Below are 14,883 nucleotides of genomic sequence, written 5' to 3'. Positions count from 1 at the left end.
CTCTCTTTTAGCAGCACCTCCTCTCTGTTAGCAGCACCTCCTCTCTGTTGGCAGCACCTCCTCTCTGTTATCAGGACTTCCTCTATGTTAGCTGCACCTCCTCTCTTTTATCAGCACCTCCTCTCTTTCAGCAGCACCTCCTCTCTGTTAGCAGCACCTCTTCTCTTTCAGCAGCACCTCCTCTCTGTTAGCAGCACCTCCTCTCTTTTATCAGCACTTCCTCTCTGATAGTAGCACCTCCTCTCTTTTATCAGCACCTCCTCTCTTTCAGCAGCACCTCCTCTCTGTTAGCAGCACCTCTTCTCTTTTAGCAGCACCTCCTCTCTGTTATCAGGACTTCCTCTATGTTAGCTGCACCTCCTCTCTTTTATCAGCACCTCCTCTCTGTCAGCAGCACTTCCTCTCTTTTAGCAGCACCTCCTCTCTTTCAGCAGCACCTCCTCTCTGTTAGCAGCACCTCCTCTCTGACAGCAGCACCTCCTCTCTTTTAGCAGCACCTCACCTCCTCTCTGTCAGCAGCACCTCCTCTCTGTCAGCAGCACCTCCTCTCTGTCAGCAGCACCTCCTCTCTGTTAGCAGCACCTCCTCTCTTTTATCAGCACCTCACCTCTGTTAGCAGCACCTCCTCTCTGTTAGCAGCACCTCCTCTCTGTTGGCAGCACCTCCTCTCTGTTATCAGGACTTCCTCTATGTTAGCTGCACCTCCTCTCTTTTATCAGCACCTCCTCTCTTTCAGCAGCACCTCCTCTCTGTTAGCAGCACCTCTTCTCTTTCAGCAGCACCTCCTCTCTGTTAGCAGCACCTCCTCTCTTTTATCAGCACTTCCTCTCTGATAGTAGCACCTCCTCTCTTTTATCAGCACCTCCTCTCTTTCAGCAGCACCTCCTCTCTGTTATCAGGACTTCCTCTATGTTAGCTGCACCTCCTCTCTTTTATCAGCACCTCCTCTCTGTCAGCAGCACTTCCTCTCTTTTAGCAGCACCTCCTCTCTTTCAGCAGCACCTCCTCTCTGTTAGCAGCACCTCCTCTCTGACAGCAGCACCTCCTCTCTTTTAGCAGCACCTCACCTCCTCTCTGTCAGCAGCACCTCCTCTCTGTCAGCAGCACCTCCTCTCTGTCAGCAGCACCTCCTCTCTGTTAGCAGCACCTCCTCTCTTTTATCAGCACCTCACCTCTGTTAGCAGCACCTCCTCTCTTTTATCAGCACCTCCTCTCTGTCAGCTGCACCTCCTCTCTGTTAGCAGCACCTCCTCTCTGTCAGCAGCACCTCCTCTCTGTTAGCAGCACTTCCTCTCTGTTATCAGCACTTCCTCTCTGTCAGCAGCACCTCCTCTCTGTCAGCAGCACCTCCTCTCTGTTAGCAGCACCTCCTCTCTGTCATCAGCACCTCCTCTCTTTTATCAGCACCTCCTCTCTGTCAGCTGCACCTCCTCTCTGTTAGCAGCACCTCCTCTCTGTCAGCAGCACCTCCTCTCTGTTAGCAGCACCTCCTCTCTTTTATCAGCACCTCCTCTCTTTTATCAGCACCTCCTCTCTGTCAGCTGCACCTCCTCTCTGTTGGCAGCACTTCCTCTTTTATCAGCACCTCCTCTCTGTCAGCTGCACCTCCTCTCTGTCAGCAGCACCTCCTCTCTGTCAGCAGCACCTCCTCTCTGTTAGCAGCACTTCCTCTTTTATCAGCACCTCCTCTCTGTTTGCAGCACCTCCTCTCTGTTAGCAGCACCTCCTCTCTGTCAATAGCACCTCCTCTGTTTTATCAGCACTTCCTCTCTGTCAGCTGCACCTCCTCTCTGTTAGCAGCACCTCCTCTTTGTCAGCTGCGCCTCCTCTCTGTTAGCAGCACCTCCTCTCTTTCAGCTGCACCTCCTCTCTGTGAGCAGCACCTCCTCTCTGTCAGCAGCACCTCCTCTCTGTTAACAGCACCTCCTCTCTGTCAGCAGCACCTCCTCTCTTTTATCAGCAAATCCTCTCTTTTAGCAGCACCTCCTCTCTGTTAGCAGCACCTCCTCTCTGTTGGCAGCACCTCCTCTCTGTTATCAGGACTTCCTCTATGTTAGCTGCACCTCCTCTCTTTTATCAGCACCTCCTCTCTTTCAGCAGCACCTCCTCTCTGTTAGCAGCACCTCTTCTCTTTCAGCAGCACCTCCTCTCTGTTAGCAGCACCTCCTCTCTTTTATCAGCACTTCCTCTCTGACAGTAGCACCTCCTCTCTTTTATCAGCACCTCCTCTCTTTCAGCAGCACCTCCTCTCTTTTAGCAGCACCTCCTCTCTGTTGGCAGCACCTCCTCTCTTTTATCAGCACTTCCTCTCTGACAGTAGCACCTCCTCTCTTTTATCAGCACCTCCTCTCTTTCAGCTGCACCTCCTCTCTGTTGGCAGCACCTCCTCTCTTTCAGCAGCACCTCCTCTCTGTTATCAGCACCTCCTCTCTTTCAGCAGCACCTCCTCTCTGTTAGCAGCACCTCCTCTCTGTCAGCAGCACCTCCTCTCTTTTAGCAGCACCTCACCTCCTCTCTGTCAGCAGCACCTCCTCTCTGTCAGCAGCACCTCCTCTCTGTTAGCAGCACCTCCTCTCTTTTATCAGCACTTTCTCTCTGACAGTAGCACCTCCTCTCTTTTATCAGCACCTCCTCTCTTTCAGCAGCACCTCCTCTCTGTTAGCAGCACCTCCTCTCTTTTATCAGCACCTCACCTCTGTTAGCAGCACCTCCTCTCTTTTATCAGCACCTCCTCTCTGTCAGCTGCACCTCCTCTCTGTTAGCAGCACCTCCTCTCTGTCAGCAGCACCTCCTCTCTGTTAGCAGCACCTCCTCTCTTTTATCAGCACCTCACCTCTGTTAGCAGCACCTCCTCTCTGTCATCAGCACCTCCTCTCTTTTATCAGCACCTCCTCTCTGTCAGCTGCACCTCCTCTCTGTTAGCAGCACCTCCTCTCTTTTATCAGCACCTCCTCTCTGTCAGCTGCACCTCCTCTCTGTTAGCAGCACTTCCTCTTTTATCAGCACCTCCTCTCTGTCAGCTGCACCTCCTCTCTGTTAGCAGCAACTCCTCTCTGTCAGCAGCACCTCCTCTCTGTCAGCAGCGCCTCCTCTCTGTCAGCAGCACCTCCTCTCTGTCAGCAGCACCTCCTCTCTGTCAGCAGCGCCTCCTCTCTGTCAGCAGCACCTCCTCTCTGTCAGCAGCACCTCCTCTCTGTTAGCAGCACCTCCTCTTTTATCAGCACCTCCTCTCTGTCAGCAGCACCTCCTCTCTTTTATCAGCACCTCCTCTCTGTCAGCTACACCTCCTCTCTGTTAGCAGCACCTACTCTCTGTCAGCAGCACCTCCTCTCTGTTAGCAGCACCTCCTCTTTTATCAGCACCTCCTCTCTGTCAGCTGCACCTCCTCTCTGTTAGCAGCACCTACTCTCTGTCAGCAGCACCTCCTCTCTGTTAGCAGCACCTCCTCTTTTATCAGCACCTCCTCTCTGTCAGCAGCACCTCCTCTCTGTCAGCAGCACCTCCTCTCTGTTAGCAGCACTTCCTCTTTTATCAGCACCTCCTCTCTGTTAGCTGCACCTCCTCTCTGTTAGCAGCAACTCCTCTCTGTCAGCAGCACCTCCTCTCTGTCAGCAGCACCTCCTCTCTGTTAGCAGCACTTCCTCTTTTATCAGCACCTCCTCTCTGTTAGCTGCACCTCCTCTCTGTCAGCTGCACCTCCTCTCTGTTAGCAGCACCTCCTCTCTGTTAGCAGCACCACCTCCGGCCTCCTGCAGTCGGAGAGGAGGTGCTGGTTAACGCCTCCTGCTTCTCTGTCAGAAATTCCTGTTTATTATGTGGATGAAAACATGAAGTTACTGGAACATTCTGCCGACTTGTTCAGACTGTTAAACTACGCTGCTCTAAAACTAAAACTAAAGGGAACATTAAAGTACCACGTTGTAGATCTGAAAGAATTAAATATTTTTATTAAATACAAGAAAATCACACATAAACTATCAATGAAAATCAAACATATCAACCCATGGAGGTCTGGATTTGGAGTTCTACTCTAAATGAAAGTGGAAAAACAGACTACAGGCTGATCCAACTTTGATGTAATGTCCTTTAAACAAGTCAGAATGAGGCTCAGTAGTGTGTGTGGCCTCCGCGTGCCTGTATGACCTCCCTACAACGCCTGGGCATGCTCCTGATGAGGCGGTGGATGTTCTCCTGAGGGATCTCCTCCCAGACCTGGACTAAAGCATCTGCCAACTCCTGGACAGTCTGTGGTGCAACTTGGCGTTGGTGGATGGAGCGAGACATGATGTCCCAGATGTGCTCAGCTGGATCCAGGTCTGGGGAACGGGCGGGCCGGTCCATAACATCAATGCCTTGGTGTTGCAGGAACTGCTGACACACTCCAGCCACATGAGGTCTAGCATTGTCTTGCATTAGGAGGAACCCAGGACCAACCGCACCAGCATATGGTCCCACAAGGGGTCTGAGGATCTCATCTCGGTACCTAATGGCAGTCAGGCTACCTCTGGCGAGCACATGGAGGGCTGTGCGGCCCTCCAAAGAAATGCCCCCCCACACCATTACTGACCCACTGCCAAACCGGTCCTGCTGGAGCAGCGGCGGAGTGGGACAACTTTTCAGCCCGGGAGTTTAATGGCCAAGACCAGCCCATTTTTTGCTCCATGAAATAATTTTTAAAAAGGCAAAAAAAAAATTAGCATGTAATACAAATGTTTTATTCCAGTATGGAAAATAAATAAATAACCAAAAGATAATTATAATGAAAAAATTGCGGTTAAACAAAAATATTTCACAGTATTATTATGTAAACAAAGAAACAAGGCCTCAGTTGAACTAATTTTTAAACATTTGAAAAAACATAACCACAACAACTCTACAGTAGAATCTGCACTAGTTTCTGCAATCTTATTCGTGATTTTGTCACAGTCAGTGGACATGAGATTTTCTTTTTCTGTGGACATGAGCATCAAAGCCTCCGAGTGCTCCTGACTGAGCGTGCTCCGTAGCCTACGAGACGCTTCTCTCGCATGCAACTTGGGACAATGTAAGGGTTAACAGAAATTTGTATGGCAGCCCAATAACTGGGTAGGCATCTGTGAAGAGGTTGTATTGTGTCAGTATATGGTGAACACATATAACACACATATGAACACCTGAGCCCTCATGGCCTTCCTGGGCCGTCTCAGTACCTGTCCTGACAGTAAAATCCTCCAGAGGGGACTTTCTGAGCCGATGCCTCTGGGATGCTAGACCGGTCAGGTCTGTTTGGAAAGCACTCACTGTGGCTCTCTCATCAAACCTAAGCAGACTTTTGCTTATTTCTTTAAGTGCTGAGCTGGTGAGTCCATTAAGCCTTATCTCTAAAAAGTTTTTAGGATCAAGGCAAGAAAATCTGAGACAAGTTTGGCCTTTGCTGCAAACCTCAAATGTATGCTACTTGCCACAGTGTCCAGAATGATATTATGGACATTCACCTGAAAAGCAGCCTCAGGTGAGGCTACTGGAATATCCTCTAAAAGCTCTCCTGGCATCCTTTTCTTTTTTCTCAGCCCCCTCTCTGGAAGTACAGCCTGTACCACAAGCTCACAACTTTCCACCTCCTGAAGCTTTTCATTAGCCCAATTAACAAACACGTCAGCTGCTATTTTCACTGCCTCAAAGTCTCTGACACATTGTTTAGGGTTCTGCTCATCCCCTCGACAAGCCTCTGAGCTGACAAAATGTCCATACCTTGGGTCTGCAAGTATTTAGAGAGGGGTGAGGTGTGTTGAAAAATGCGTAGAAAGATTTGAGCAGTTAGAACCGTCTCAAATTTTAGAAGAATTTCATTGAAGCCCTTGCTTTTGCCTTTTCTGTTGGCTTCATACCCCCATCTGACATAACTGTGTTTAGGGTCAACAGCAAGTCAACATACAGTGCATCATCGTGTGGATTACCAAAACACCCAAAGACTTTACGAAGGGCCTGATCCTTAGCCCACCACCTGGTTTCCCCTATTGGAATCAGTCTCCTGTGACGCCTGTCCTCAGAGGTCTCTTCCCACACTTCCATACGCTTATGTGACTCTCTCAGAAAAACTGCTACATCATTAAGCAACGAAAAGAGGGATGCATTTTCAACAACACTGCTTGTTGTGTCTGCCAGCACTAGATTTAAGATATGTGCATAACACCAAACATGAATCTGTGCAGGAGACTGCTGGAAAAGAAAAGCCCTGATAGGGCCCTTGCATGTTCGCTTATACCTCTTGAAATTTGACCTTTTTCATCAAACATATACAAACTGATATTATTCCCATTCTCCAAGGTCCAAATAATCTAAATATATTATTTTCGTTGATCTTGGACCTTGGCAATGCCTGCCTCATGAGCCATGTTGTTTTATTTTTGACATTTTTGAAAAACGATGCAAAATTTGGGACATTATGTCATTGTTTTCATTGTAGCTTCCCAGAGGTTGATGCTGTAGCACTGAAAGTTGTGAAAAACATTTACAAGGAGGGGAAACCCTGTGTTACTTCTTATCCCTGTGGAAAACCCTGGGCTGCTCCTTGTCCCTGTGGAAAACCCTGGGCTGCTTCTTGTCCCTGTGGAAAACCCTGGGCTGCTTCTTGTCCCTGTGCTTGTGGAAAACCCTGGGCTGCTCCTTGTCCCTGTGGAAAACCCTGGGCTGCTTCTTGTCCCTGTGGAAAACCCTGGGCTGCTTCTTGTCCCTGTGCTTGTGGAAAACCCTGGGCTGCTCCTTGTCCCTGTGGAAAACCCTGGGCTGCTTCTTGTCCCTGTGGAAAACCCTGGGCTGCTCCTTGTCCCTGTGCTTGTGGAAAACCCTGGGCTGCTTCTTGTCCCTGTGGAAAACCCTGGGCTGCTCCTTGTCCCTGTGCTTGTGGAAAACCCTGGGCTGCTGCTTGTCCCTGTGCTTGTGGAAAACCCTGGGCTGCTCCTTGTCCCTGTGCTTGTGGAAAACCCTGGGCTGCTCCTTGTCCCTGTGCTTGTGGAAAACCCTGGGCTGCTCCTTGTCCCAGTGCTTGTGGAAAACCCTGGGCTGCTCCTTGTCCCAGTGCTTGTGGAAAACCCTGGGCTGCTCCTTGTCCCAGTGCTTGTGGAAAACCCTGGGCTGCTTCTTGTCCCAGTGCTTGTGGAAAACCCTGGGCTGCTTCTTGTCCCTGTGCCTGTGGAAAACCCTGGGCTGCTCCTTGTCCCAGTGCTTGTGGAAAACCCTGGGCTGCTCCTTGTCCCAGTGCTTGTGGAAAACCCTGGGCTGCTTCTTGTCCCAGTGCTTGTGGAAAACCCTGGGCTGCTTCTTGTCCCAGTGCTTGTGGAAAACCCTGGGCTGCTTCTTGTCCCAGTGCTTGTGGAAAACCCTGGGCTGCTTCCTCTCCCTGTGCCTGTGGAAAACCCTGGGCTGCTTCTTGTCCCAGTGCTTGTGGAAAACCCTGGGCTGCTTCTTTTCCCAGTGCTTGTGGAAAACCCTGGGCTGCTCCTTGTCCCAGTGCTTGTGGAAAACCCTGGGCTGCTTCTTGTCCCAGTGCTTGTGGAAAACCCTGGGCTGCTCCTTGTCCCAGTGCTTGTGGAAAACCCTGGGCTGCTTCTTGTCCCAGTGGAAAACCCTGGGCTGCTTCTTTTCCCAGTGCTTGTGGAAAACCCTGGGCTGCTTCTTTTCCCAGTGCTTGTGGAAAACCCTGGGCTGCTTCTTGTCCCTGTGGAAAACCCTGGGCTGCTTCTTGTCCCAGTGCTTGTGGAAAACCCTGGGCTGCTCCTTGTCCCAGTGCTTGTGGAAAACCCTGGGCTGCTTCTTGTCCCTGTGCCTGTGGAAAACCCTGGGCTGCTCCTTGTCCCTGTGCCTGTGGAAAACCCTGGGCTGCTTCTTGTCCCTGTGCTTGTGGAAAACCCTGGGCTGCTTCTTATCCCAGTGCTTGTGGAAAACCCTGGGCTGCTTCTTGTCCCTGTGCTTGTGGAAAACCCTGGGCTGCTCTTTGTCCCAGTGCTTGTGGAAAACCCTGGGCTGCTTCTTGTCCCAGTGCTTGTGGAAAACCCTGGGCTGCTCCTTGTCCCAGTGCTTGTGGAAAACCCTGGGCTGCTCCTTGTCCCTGTGCTTGTGGAAAACCCTGGGCTGCTTCTTGTCCCTGTGCTTGTGGAAAACCCTGGGCTGCTTCTTGTCCCAGTGCTTGTGGAAAACCCTGGGCTGCTTCTTGTCCCTGTGGAAAACCCTGGGCTGCTTCTTGTCCCTGTGGAAAACCCTGTGGAAAACCCTGGGCTGCTTCTTGTCCCAGTGCTTGTGGAAAACCCTGGGCTGCTCCTTGTCCCAGTGCTTGTGGAAAACCCTGCGCTGCTTCTTTTCCCTGTGGAAAACCCTGGGCTGCTTCTTGTCCCAGTGCTTGTGGAAAACCCTGGGCTGCTCCTTGTCCCAGTGCTTGTGGAAAACCCTGCGCTGCTTCTTGTCCCTGTGCTTGTGGAAAACCCTGGGCTGCTCCTTGTCCCTGTGGAAAACCCTGGGCTGCTCCTTGTCCCTGTGCTTGTGGAAAACCCTGGGCTGCTCCTTGTCCCTGTGGAAAACCCTGGGCTGCTTCTTGTCCCTGTGCTTGTGGAAAACCCTGGGCTGCTTCCTCTCCCTGTGCCTGTGGAAAACCCTGGGCTGCTTCTTGTCCCTGTGCTTGTGGAAAACCCTGGGCTGCTCCTTGTCCCAGTGCTTGTGGAAAACCCTGGGCTGCTTCTTGTCCCTGTGCTTGTGGAAAACCCTGGGCTGCTTCTTGTCCCTGTGGAAAACCCTGGGCTGCTTCTTGTCCCTGTGCTTGTGGAAAACCCTGGGCTGCTCCTTGTCCCAGTGCTTGTGGAAAACCCTGGGCTGCTTCTTGTCCCTGTGGAAAACCCTGGGCTGCTTCTTGTCCCAGTGCTTGTGGAAAACCCTGGGCTGCTTCTTGTCCCTGTGCTTGTGGAAAACCCTGGGCTGCTCCTTGTCCCAGTGCTTGTGGAAAACCCTGGGCTGCTCCTTGTCCCTGTGGAAAACCCTGGGCTGCTTCTTGTCCCTGTGCCTGTGGAAAACCCTGGGCTGCTCCTTGTCCCTGTGGAAAACCCTGGGCTGCTCCTTGTCCCAGTGCTTGTGGAAAACCCTGGGCTGCTCCTTGTCCCAGTGCTTGTGGAAAACCCTGGGCTGCTCCTTGTCCCAGTGCTTGTGGAAAACCCTGGGCTGCTTCTTGTCCCTGTGGAAAACCCTGGGCTGCTTCTTGTCCCTGTGGAAAACCCTGGGCTGCTCCTTGTCCCTGTGGAAAACCCTGGGCTGCTCCTTGTCCCTGTGGAAAACCCTGGGCTGCTCCTTGTCCCAGTGCTTGTGGAAAACCCTGGGCTGCTCCTTGTCCCAGTGCTTGTGGAAAACCCTGGGCTGCTCCTTGTCCCAGTGCTTGTGGAAAACCCTGGGCTGCTCCTTGTCCCTGTGGAAAACCCTGGGCTGCTTCTTGTCCCTGTGCCTGTGGAAAACCCTGGGCTGCTTCTTGTCCCTGTGGAAAACCCTGGGCTGCTTCTTGTCCCTGTGGAAAACCCTGGGCTGCTTCTTGTCCCTGTGGAAAACCCTGGGCTGCTTCTTGTCCCTGTGGAAAACCCTGGGCTGCTCCTTGTCCTCGTGCTTGTGGAAAACCCTGGGCTGCTTCTTGTCCCAGTGCTTGTGGAAAACCCTGGGCTGCTTCTTGTCCCTGTGGAAAACCCTGGGCTGCTCCTTGTCCCTGTGGAAAACCCTGGGCTGCTTCTTGTCCCAGTGCTTGTGGAAAACCCTGCGCTGCTTCTTGTCCCAGTGCTTGTGGAAAACCCTGGGCTGCTTCTTGTCCCTGTGGAAAACCCTGGGCTGCTCCTTGTCCCTGTGGAAAACCCTGGGCTGCTCCTTGTCCCAGTGCTTGTGGAAAACCCTGGGCTGCTCCTTGTCCCAGTGCTTGTGGAAAACCCTGGCCTTGAGACTCACTGAGCACTGTCTTTTTATCCCTTCTCTCCTCATCGCCTTCACCTATAAAATCATATGCAGATAGACATAATAATGTCAAGACACAAACAATATCTTTGGTATGTTAATGTATTCAACACAATGAACTTTAAACAGTTCTTAAAAAACAAGTTTTGTTACAACTTTTTCACTTACCACTCCATTCAGCTGTCCCCTCCCTAATTTCAGTGTCATTGATATTGCCTGCCAGGCTTTGCTCCTCAGATGCTACAAAAAGTACGCAATAATGGGATTCTTTTACAGCACACTATTATAATTTAAATTATTCAAAATATACTTTTAAAATATTGACATTTATTTCAGTAGCCATTGCCTGTGTATACAATGTATACATGTTTATCTTTTAAATGCTAAAGTTTAGTTTGGTTACTAGTTGTGGTTGTGCCGTCCTCATCCCAAGTTACTTTTTACAAGGTTAGACTGCAAGATAACGGTGCTCCAATAAACAGACTTTAGTATCCTTGAGCTGATTTATTGAAGAATGGCGTTCAGCCATTGTCCTCTCTGACCAACCATAAAACTGAAAACAATACAAAACGTGTATTAGCCACTGTATTAGGGCTGCATAATTCTGGATAAAATTAAAATCAAGATTTTTTTTTTTTTGCTTAGAATTGAGATCATGATTCTTTCAGGATATTTTTCCAATATAAATATACTTTAAATATTACACGTATTACTGGGACATCAACTTTGCAACAGCTGACACTGAACATAAAAATAAATGTCTGTTGTCTTCTCTTACACACAAAAACTATGAATAATTTTAATAGTAACATTTTTTAACAATATTTTTTCTTCACATAAGGTGATGAGAGGTTTGTATTTTCTTACAATATAAAAAACAGGAGGGTTGGACATAAAGCTAGAAACTTCACACAGCAGTCATTTGGTTAAATTTGATATTCTGACATTTAACAATGGAGGACAAAAGTGATTTCTGCAAAGTGGCTCTAAAGGGATTCACAATCTACTTTTTTAAAGTGATAGCCTATTGCAATGGCAAAAAATAAATAAATAAATAAAAAGAGTTTATTCATAGTACTAAACATATTTAGGGTGGTTTTGACTTATCTTTTGTTTCTCCCACATTATTCCTCTCTCCTACAACGTCCATTACATTACAGCATATGGACAGTTTAAACTAACAATCTAAATGGACCAAACAGAGACAACAGAAATGATGTTAGTTTACATCCCACTCTGTAAGCCAGGCTGGGATTGGCGGTGGATTTGCACGTGCACTATTCATTGTGACTGTGCACGTGGACTTGTGCAGGTGTCCTCTCTGCTCCTCTGGCCGGCTGGGAGTGCTTTATGATGGGGAGAGGCTCCCACCGCTCGTTCCTGACAGTCACTGCTAAACAAGATGTGCTTTCAAGTCAGTCGCCAAAACACCAGAAACGTCTCCAGTAACTCCAGTAAAAGTTGCTAGATTTGTCACTCGTCGATTTAAACAAACAAAAAGTTGCCAAGGGGGTCTGGAAAGTCGCCAGATTTAGTGAGAAAATTTGTGACACGTGGTATAAGGATCCGCCGTTGTCATTTGTTGAGGGAGAAACAGGGAGTGCTTGTTTTAATGTGATGTTCCAGTTCGAAATGCGGTACATGTGTTTTGTTTTTTTTAAATCGTCATCATTTGAAAATGAGATCATATACAAATATGAATCGAGATCGCGATTCTTTAACAATTAATTGTGCAGCCCTACACTGAATATTACAAGTCTTTGTACCAAAATGCTAATGAGTAATGACATGCTAATTTAAAGCTAATATCAATCTGGATCATAACTTGCACAAAAAAATACACATATGCTACAATAAAATAAACACAAAATTAATATCTGCACATTTTCATACTTACGGACACATTGTCTAAGGCAACAATCGTTTTACTTTTGTGTTTTTTTTTTTTTGTTTTTTTTTTTTCAGTGAAATACAAGTTCATCATACAAACGACACGGCACTGCGTTCGGCCATCTTGACTTTTTACGTTTTTCTTTTCCTAAATAAAACAGCACTACAAACCCACAATGGGCCGCTACAGACCAACGTATAAAATAAAGACTTAAAATAAAAACTTAAATGCAACTTTACAAAGGGCAGAACAGTGGTAACGTAGCACAACGTTCAAAGTGACGAGGTTTATAGTTAAATTATCTGTTAGGCTTAACGTTATACCTCCCTTACCATTTGCCCCTTCTGTGTGTCTTTCAGAAAATATTTCTGTGATCTTTGCACATTTGGCAGCATCCTCAAATAGTGCTTTCCTCTTCTTTAACCTGGCTTTTTCAGCCCCACCTGGTCTCTTCCGATCCATTTTTCCTCCCAAACAGCGGGCTGACCTGCTTCTCTACCCTGCCTCGACTTTCTGGTTGTTAAGACGCGCTGTGATGGACTCAACCAACTGTGAGCAATGCAAGGGGGTGTTTGTGTCACATGGTAGCTCCAAAACTGCCGATGCCGTCTCCTAAAGAACAGGTCGATTCAGAGCGGACAGCGCTGCAAAGATTCATTCATAATCTACCGAGTATTTTATGAGTATTTTTCCTTGATGCCGACCGACCGGCCCATGAAGGAAGCGGCCCACAAGGAATCCTCCCGACACTCCCGATTACCCACTCCGCCCTTGTGCTGGAGGATGTTGCAGGCAGCAGAACGTTCTCCACGGCGTCTCCAGACTCCGTCACGTCTGTCACATGTGCTCAGTGTGAACCTGCTTCCATCTGTGAAGAGCTCAGGGCGCCAGTGGAGAATTTACCAATCTTGGTGTTCTCTGGCAAACACCAAACGTCCTGCATGGTGTTGGGCTGGAAGCACAACCCCCACCTGTGGACGTCGGGCCCTCATACCACCCTCATGGAGTCTGTTTCTGACTGTTGGAGCAGACACATTTGTGTCCTGCTGGAGCTCATTCTGCAGGGCTCTGGCAGTGCTCCTCCTGTTCCTCCTTGCACAAAGAAGGAGGTAGCGGTCCTGCTGCTGGGTTGTTGCCCTCCCACGGCCTCCTCCACGTCTCCTGATGTACTGGCCTGTCTCCTGGTAGCGCCTCCATGCTCTGGACACGACGCTGACAGACACAGCAAACCTTCTTGCCACAGCTGGCATTGATGTGCCATCCTGGATGAGCTGCACTACCTGAGCCACTTGTGTGGGTTGTAGACTCCGTCTCATGCTACCACTAGAGTGAAAGCACCGCCAGCATTCAGACCAAAACATCATCCAGAAAGCACCGGAACTGAGAAGTGGTCTGTGGTCTCCACCTGCAGAACCACTCCTTTATTGGGTGTGTCTTGCCAATTGCCTATAATTTCCACCTGTTGTCTTTTCCATTTGCACAACAGCAGGTGGAACTGATTGTCAATCAGTGTTGCTTCCTAAGTGGACAGTTCCATTTCACAGAAGTCTGGTTGACTTGGAGTTGTTTAGGTGTTCCCTTTATTTTTTTGAGCAGTGTATTTAAAATGACACTAACTTTGGGTCTGTTAAGTTTTGGCCAGGATGTTTTCTATGTCTTTTAATGTTTCACAGTTAAATTGATTTATCCAGACATTAATAGAGTTTGAGTTTGTTATATTAATCTCTCTTACTATTTTTACGTGTATAAACTCCATGTCAATGAAAAAAATGTTGCTTTTTGGGCCAAATTCCATTATGTGATTAAAATGCGATTAATCAAGATGAATTAATTACAAAGCCTGTAATTAATTATAATAATTTTTGAAAGAGTCCCACCCCTAATAAAAATCTGTCACGTAAACATCAGCTCATCAGATGTAGGTGGTTCAGATTTCACAGGCAGGATTTTATTAAATAAAAAAAGACACAACAGATTCCTTTTAACTGATTCAAATCTGATCTAATAAGTAATGATCACAGATTAAAATGTTTGTAGTTCTCCGGGTGGCCGAATGATGGCAGCACTACCCTACTCTGTCAATATATGTGGTCCACATTCATTCAGATGGAGGCGTACCACAAGGCTCTACGTCAGGACCTTTGCTGTTTGGATCTGTTCATATCCTGCATGAATGAAGGTAAATGTTAGATATGATCCAGATCTGTTTCTAAGTCCCATCCTCTGTGTCTCAGGGAGCGGCAGCGATGGACGGTCGTCTTAAGCGTGGTGATCAGATCCTGGCGGTGAATGGAGTGAGTCTGCTGGGGGTGACCCACGAGCAGGCGGTCACCATCCTAAAGAAGCAGAAAGGGACCGTTACACTGGACATCCTGTCATAACACACACACACTCACTGCATCTGTGGCTTTCAGAGGATGAGCAGTTCCAACATGCGTTACCAGGACATCTCACTGCGAATGTGATCTGTCTCTAGCAAACCCCTAAAATACTTCACTGGTTTCATACTGGAACATCGTCACAAAGCCAGTGAGAAAGAAGTGAAACTGGGACTCTGGTGTTTCTGAGCCTTTGGGTCAAGGTACTAGTGGGTCACACGGGGTGTTCATATTTCTCAGATTTAGCTTTCGTCATTAGAACAAATTATTGTTAGAAATCTCTGGAAGATTGATTTCATGAAAAGTTCTAGTTCAGGAACCAGATTGCACCCGTTGAATGGCCCCAAATGCCCGAAGGAATACTTAGAAAATGACTTTTCATGGTACAACTGGACACAAGAAAAATGATGAACTCTGAAAGTTTGATGTCATGACATTTTCTTCTGGACAGAAATTCCTCACCGCGGTTTAGCCTTCTCATCACATCTGGATGCGTCTGATCCTTCTTCAGCATCACTTTTAAAAACAACAAGTGAACAGAGTTTATGAGAAAGTGCTCCATGTTTTAGTTCCATGATGGAGGAAACTACTGATGTACCACAGCTCCAGAGGTTCAGGTCATTTTCACATTAACATTAGCTAACTGGCATCAAGCGTTTAGCT

At 48.2% G+C, this 14,883-nt stretch overlaps 1 protein-coding gene across 1 annotated transcript in view; it reads left to right on the top strand.

Moving 5' to 3' along the window:
- The window catches only part of LOC306759488 (multiple PDZ domain protein-like), a gene marked incomplete at both ends in the record, with an annotated part of 123,458 nt that extends 109,235 nt beyond the window's left edge, over positions 1–14,223 (top strand). Inside the window, one exon of the mRNA XM_079245156.1 lies at positions 14,077–14,223. Coding sequence (XP_079101282.1) covers positions 14,077–14,223 — 147 coding nt within the window. The remainder of the gene's footprint in view (positions 1–14,076) is intronic.
- Between the last annotated feature and the right edge of the window lie 660 nt (positions 14,224–14,883).

This window comes from Telmatherina bonti (assembly GCF_933228915.1).
Source record: "Telmatherina bonti genome assembly, chromosome: 8".
Lineage (NCBI taxonomy): Eukaryota > Metazoa > Chordata > Actinopteri > Atheriniformes > Telmatherinidae > Telmatherina > Telmatherina bonti.
Note: the sequence above shows the minus strand (reverse complement) of the source record. Positions and strands in the feature narration are given on the sequence as shown.